This window comes from Elephantulus edwardii, unplaced genomic scaffold (assembly GCF_000299155.1).
Source record: "Elephantulus edwardii isolate Elephantulus edwardi_28Jun2011 unplaced genomic scaffold, EleEdw1.0 scaffold02348, whole genome shotgun sequence".
Taxonomy (NCBI): Eukaryota; Metazoa; Chordata; class Mammalia; order Macroscelidea; family Macroscelididae; genus Elephantulus; species Elephantulus edwardii.
In genome coordinates, this window is record NW_006402098.1 from 1 (window position 1) to 6,304 (window position 6,304).

Below are 6,304 nucleotides of genomic sequence, written 5' to 3' on the forward strand. Positions count from 1 at the left end.
CAGTTCCCGGGAGAGGTCAGAGCGCTGCTTCTCAGCTTTGGCCCTGGAGGCCCTTTCTGCCTCGATTTCCTCCTCCAGTTCCTCAATGCGGGCCTAGGATTGAGTGATATTTCAACATTAATATAAGTTCATAGCAATTTTTTATTTCTGTAATGAGACCCAGAAAAGGTGGTGGTTATGCCTTACCTGTAACTCCTTGATCTTTTTCTGCAGCTGCATACCAAGGGCCTGTTCGTCCTCAATCTTGCTTTGCAGATTGCTCATTTCAAACTCTTTCCTATTGGAAGAACAGCACATTAGCTCAGTAAATTATCTTCTGGCCGTCATTTCTATGTGCAATAGAACTTTATTATATTAATTAATTAGTACAGACTTAGTAGGACATACTTTACAAATAACCATCTTCATCAAGTAAAAAGCCAAAGTTGACCTTATTAATTCTTGGCATATATTGAAATAAAATTTAAAACATATTCTACCTGACTTCTAACCACCAAGCAAGTTACAGTTGAATTACATTTTACTTACTTTTTGAGTTTCTCATCAAGTTGCTGCTTGTCATTTTCTATGTCCATTGTGGATTCTTGGGCCAACTTTAGGTCACCTTCCAATTTTCTCTTGGCTCTTTCTAAGTCCATGCGAAGTTTCTTTTCTTGTTCCAGAGACCCTTCAAGCTAAATGTATAGTGGAGTTTATATTATTTTTTTTAAAGCTTTGAGCCTTTGATTCTAGCTTTCACACATATGCAAGGGCATTTTAAAAAGCACAGCAAATAGCATGAGAAACTGCGTTAACCTTTATAAAAGTTCATTAACATCAGTGACAGTGCCATGCTGTGATTGCTCATTTTATCTTAAGGAAAAGCATTTTGTTTTCCAAACTTACATCGTCCACTTGTTGCTCCAGCTTGGTTTTGGCCTTGGTCAGGGTGTTCACTTTGTCCTCCTCCGCCTGCAGGTCATCCAGCGTCTGCTGGTGGGCCTCCTGCAGGGCTTTCTTCTCTTTGGTCAGCTTTGCGATGTTTTCATCCAGGCCTGCCATCTCCTCTGTGAGGTTTTTCACCTTTTAGATTTGAACAAGGATATAGCAAGCATATAAATGACATCTGTTGACTCAGTGGAAAACATCGTAATTTTTTAGAACAATATCAGCCACAGGTAGAAAATTGAAACCAGAAGTCAAAGCAAGTCTATGTGGCTGAAAAAAGTAGGAGACATGGTCCAGGTAAATGGATAGGCGTGGAGGAGGCCAAAATGATGATGTAATGTGATAGTATTTTTCTCTCACGTGTAACAATTCTGATTAACCTTTCATTTGCAATACTTTAGTCACATGTTAAATGTGTACCTTGTTCTCTGTGGCATGCTTCTCCTTTTCAACCTTGGCCAGTGTCAGCTCAAGGTCATCAATATCTTTCTTCAGCTCTGAGCATTCATCCTCCAGCTTCCTCTTCTTGGCCGTCAGCTCAGCATTGATCTCTTCCTCATCCTCTGCCCTTTCGGTTAACTCTTTGATTTTTGCTTCAAGTTGGATTTTTGTTTTGATCAACTGGTCGCATCGTTCCTCTGCATCAGCCAAGCCATCTGCTTCCTAAAGGGGGAAATAAACATTTTCCTTTTTCTAAGCTATATGTACAGATAATTATTAAATGGAAGTCACTGAAACTTCATTGACTCAATGTGGTCAACATATACGACAACCTTTTAAAATCAAATAAACAAAAAAAAATGCAGCAATTTTACTTTACTTAAAGAATTAGTAGTAGATTCCCTCCAGATACTCATATGTGGAAAGCCAATCATGAAACCCAGTCTTGTGGCAACAATCTAAAATTTATTAACCTTTGTTACTTCAGAAAAGTAATATATGCATCCTACCACCAGATTTTATTACATTTAGCTAAAAGATCAATTTAGCCTTTTTCTATCCTGGTAAATGGAGTCTAAACTTCTGTTAATTGTACAAAAATATATTTACTAGTAACCTCTCTAAGTAGCGAGAACGCGCTTTATAGCCAAAAAAGTCTAGGATATTTTTATGACTTTCCTCGCTGATAACTATGTATAAATATACAAATGAATTTATACACCATTATATATGGTTTTACATCTATTGCTTCTTTATATCTGAGATTTGGTAAATAGGAAAGGCAAAGTAAACTAGAGAAAACGTTTTCCTAGAAAACAAATATCTGTAAAGCTCAACTTAAACAGCTCTCAGATGCAGTCCGTTAGTGTTCAGGTAATGAGATATGGCTAAACTGTGAAATGTGTAATACTCACAGATTGAACTTGAAGTTGCAAATCATTTTTCTCTTGCATCAGAGCCACCATTTTTTCTTCCAGCTCTTTTCTTTTTGCCTCTGACTTAGCCAGCTCTTCTTTGGTCTTCTCAAAATCTTCCTTCATGTTGGCCATCTCCTTCTCAGTCTCCGCACTCTTGAGCAGAGGCTTGATCTTGAAATACAGCTTCATCCAGGGCCAGTGCTTCACATTCATGAAGGCACGGACGTTGTACTGAATGCAGAAGATGGATTCTCTGTAGAGAAAATGCAAATGGAAAAGAATGTGCTAAGTGACCGTGTGATCAAATGCAATGACCACATTCAATTCAACTGTGAAATTGTGTAGAGGACTCGTGCTTGGTCTCTCACCTCCTCTCCATCATCTTCTTGAACTCCACTCTCATCAGGTATCCTCTGCACATGGCTTGTGTGCGTGTGATGAGTTGAGCCAGCTTTTCATCTCGCATTTCCTCTAGAGTTCCCAGAAGACCAGCTTTAAAGAACACCTTGTCAAGTAACAAGCAGAATGGGTTATTTCCACTCATGAGAAAGCCCAAAGATGGAGAAATTGTTACAAATAAAAAATTTCAGTTGATGATACCTTGGTGTGACCAAATTTGTACTGGGTGTGGTCAATGTCAATAGACCCTAGAAGCTTCTCAGAAGCTTTCTTGCTGTCAATGAACTGACCCTCTGGGATAGCGCTTGCATTTAGAACCTTGTATCTGTCAGAATAAAAGGAATATGAGAATATATTTCCCTTCATTTACACAGAAAAAAGGGTAGAACACTGAATAATTGTCAATGGAAGGACTACAGATTGACATGTGTAAAGAACAAAATGCTATTACAAAAATCATACAGACCTTTACGTAAGAAGACATAATGAAAACCTTATGATAGTATAAACCAGTCTTCTTTCTTTTGTGAGCACTTTTCAGGTAAATTAGTTTTCATTTTAAAGAAAAACTTTTAAATGCTTGAGCTTAGTGGTGGTTCCAGTATGCACTGTGACATGGAAATAAAACTATAAAGGACAAATAAGACAAACCTCTGTTTGAAGTCTGCATAAAGGATCCTGCTGGGGAACCCTTTCCTACAGATGCGGATGCCTTCAAGCACACCGTTACACCTCAGCTGGTGTAGCACCAGTTCATGCTCCATGGCACCTAAAGGAACAAGAGATGTTTTCCGTGTAATAGTTGAGTGAGAAGTCATACTGGAGATGTAGCTATCAGATATAGATGTCTATTTATGTAGAGATCAGAAGTATCTTACCAGGAGTTTTAGTTTCATTGGGAATGAGGCAGCGTACAAAGTGGGGGTGAGTACTCCTCAAGTTGGTCATCAGCTTATTTAAATTCTCCTATAAAATCATATTAAATGTTTTAACAAAACTTCTGGTTGTGTCCATGTACAAATTCCTATCAATGACACACACTTGATCAGGCCACCATGTCAAAGTTTAATGAAGCATCTCAGTGAAGGACAAATTAAGAAAATCAAGAGGAGCCATACAGAAAGAGTAAAAGATAGGAAATGATGGGTTATATTAAAACCAGGCGACTGTTGAGTCTTTCTTTTTACTACCAGTCAGAGATCATTTGTCCTGAGGCTTTGGTCAAATGGAGTAGATTTAACTGAAGATGGTAGTTTGAGTTTCATTTGAAATTTTTTTTCAATATCAGACCTACCAGATTTTTTTTTCTCACAGGCCTTTTAGACTCATATTTCATAAGGTTTGATTTGAAGAAATATATTATGGGCCTTATTTTTTATAATACTTAAAGTATTTTACAGGGATTTTTTTCAAGTATATTTTTATTTTCTCACCACCCCCACCCTGGTAATTATTACTAAATTTTTTAAACAAAAAAATTCCCCTGGAATTCAAGAATACACTGTACCCTGAAAAGAGCAGATACGGTCTGGAAGGAAGAACCCTTCTTCTTGCCACCTTTCTTTCCACCACCACCAGCCTCTGGAAAAATGAAATAGAAAAGGTGATTTGCAGCAAACTTCCAGCACTATTCATCTACATAAGGACTGCCAAAATTTTCTTTGGAATTTAATTTGCACTGATTTTTTAACACCGCTCCTATTGCTCTTTCCTTATCCAACTATAAACTAAGAGTGCTTCTGTTCTATCTCCTGGTTCACTGCTCTGTTGCTGTTGTAGACCATTCATTGCATTTGCAACAACTCATAGCTGACCCTCCAACAGGCAGAGATAGTAGAATTGCATGGGAGGAGATTTCCCATGGAGCAGTTGGTGGACTCAAACCAGTGCCTTTGGGTTGGCAGTGCAACTCCTTATACCTAGGCCATCAGCACTCCTTAGTTTACTGCTTAGTGTCTGGGATCTTTAAAACTAGCTCTTAAGATCCAAGGCAGGGGAGGGGAGAGCAGACAGGAGGGGATGAGTGGGGCAGGGGGGACTTTAGCATAGGGTCACACAAATTGATGGTTGGAGGGAGGGGTGGGTAAAGGAAAGGGAAAAGACTCGGTGTGGAAAACAATGTATACAAACTTTGTAAGTAAACCAGTATAAAATAAAAATTTTATTTTAAAAAACCCACAATGTATATGAATGAAGCATAATGTAAAGAAATTATTATTATTATTTTAAAAATATACAAAAATCCCTTGCAAGCATCCATTCAAAGCACTTTGGAATAAGAGAATATGAGAGAAGGAAGGAGGATCAGGAATAGAAGCAGAATTGGAATGTGTGGCTAATTGTCTCCCTGAACAACTGACTTCTTTGCCATGAGACCAAAACTAAATGGTTTATACTTGCTATTATTATACATCTTCATCACAGGTTCCATAAAGAAATTATGATCAAAAGGGGGGAAATACAGAAAAGATTTTCAAATTTTCATAGACTCTAGATTTTCTGGAGTCACCTAGGTAAATGTATCCCTGAAACTATTGCCCTGAGACTATCTTTAAAGCCTAAGTGAAAAATACTTCCTGAAGTTTTTTAAAACTATGTCATAGTTCAGCTCAACAAGTTAAAAAAAGTGTTCCTTGAGCTCTTTTAAGAAATATATAAGATTAAATGGATAATAGGAACTCAAAAAATTGTGGGGCAGGGATTTATCCTAATGAGAGAGGAACAATTCAGAAAAGGAGGATGAGAACGGGTCCACTCAATAATATAATAGTGTGACTAACTTCTGCAATAGAAACTATTGAATTGGTACACGTTTTGCATGTCCTTGATGATAACAACAAAATAAAATTTAGGAAAAGAATGTAAGCTTCTGTTCACACTATAGGGGGAAAAGGATGTGAATTCAAAATATAGCAGGTGGGTGAGTGTAGAAGTGTGGTATGGCACCATTCTAAATCAACAAAGTCCAGTACCAGAAGGAAATAGCTAGGATATTCTGCTACATTGCCTCCGTGGAGCACTCCCTTTCCCTAAGAACAGTAGAAGCTGCATGCTTGGTCCCTAGGTAGGTAAATCTGTAGGCAAATCCTCTTTCTCGTGTTACTTGTACTTCTACATAGTCAACTTGCACTTCTGTTCTACCTAAGAGAATAGAATGTCATGACGCTGTTTTATCTTCAACCGAGCTTGATATTTTAAGGAGCAAATACTGTTGAAATGGTAGAAGTGATTTATGTGATCCTGAGCAAATCACATGATCTTTCGGAGTCCCTCCTTCAATGGCAAAATAAGGCCGTGGGACTCAGGGATTCCTAGTGTTCATTTTAGTTCTGCAAGATTGATTTTAGGACTGTGTCACACTTGTTAAATATGCTTCCTTTTCTTACATCCATCTTGGCCATTGTTATTTTTCATTGTTAGTTTTTCTGTAACTACACTCTGTATATTTCTTGATTGTAATTATTAAATATTACCTGCTTCAGCACTTGGTCCTCCGGAGAACAGGAAAGCCAGAGTCTTCAGTCCAGACTTCTGGTAGAGCCCCACCACGGTCTCATTCAGGGGGTCCTTGTTCTTGTCAAGCCACCCGGCGATGTTGTAGTCCACGGTGCCAGCATAGT

The 6,304-nt window shown here is 38.2% G+C and overlaps 1 protein-coding gene across 1 annotated transcript; it reads right to left on the bottom strand.

Annotated features, from left to right (window-relative positions):
• Positions 1–3: 3 nt before the first annotated feature.
• LOC102870812 (myosin-4-like) lies at positions 4–6,299 on the bottom strand (the record flags this gene model as incomplete). The annotated part of the gene is made up of 12 exons (XM_006903487.1): positions 4–93; positions 187–277; positions 529–674; positions 886–1,062; positions 1,348–1,590; positions 2,283–2,538; positions 2,654–2,790; positions 2,886–3,009; positions 3,336–3,453; positions 3,563–3,650; positions 4,192–4,263; positions 6,162–6,299. Coding segments are annotated over 12 exons (1,680 nt in total), but the record flags the coding sequence as incomplete, so codon positions are not given.
• Positions 6,300–6,304: the final 5 nt, after the last annotated feature.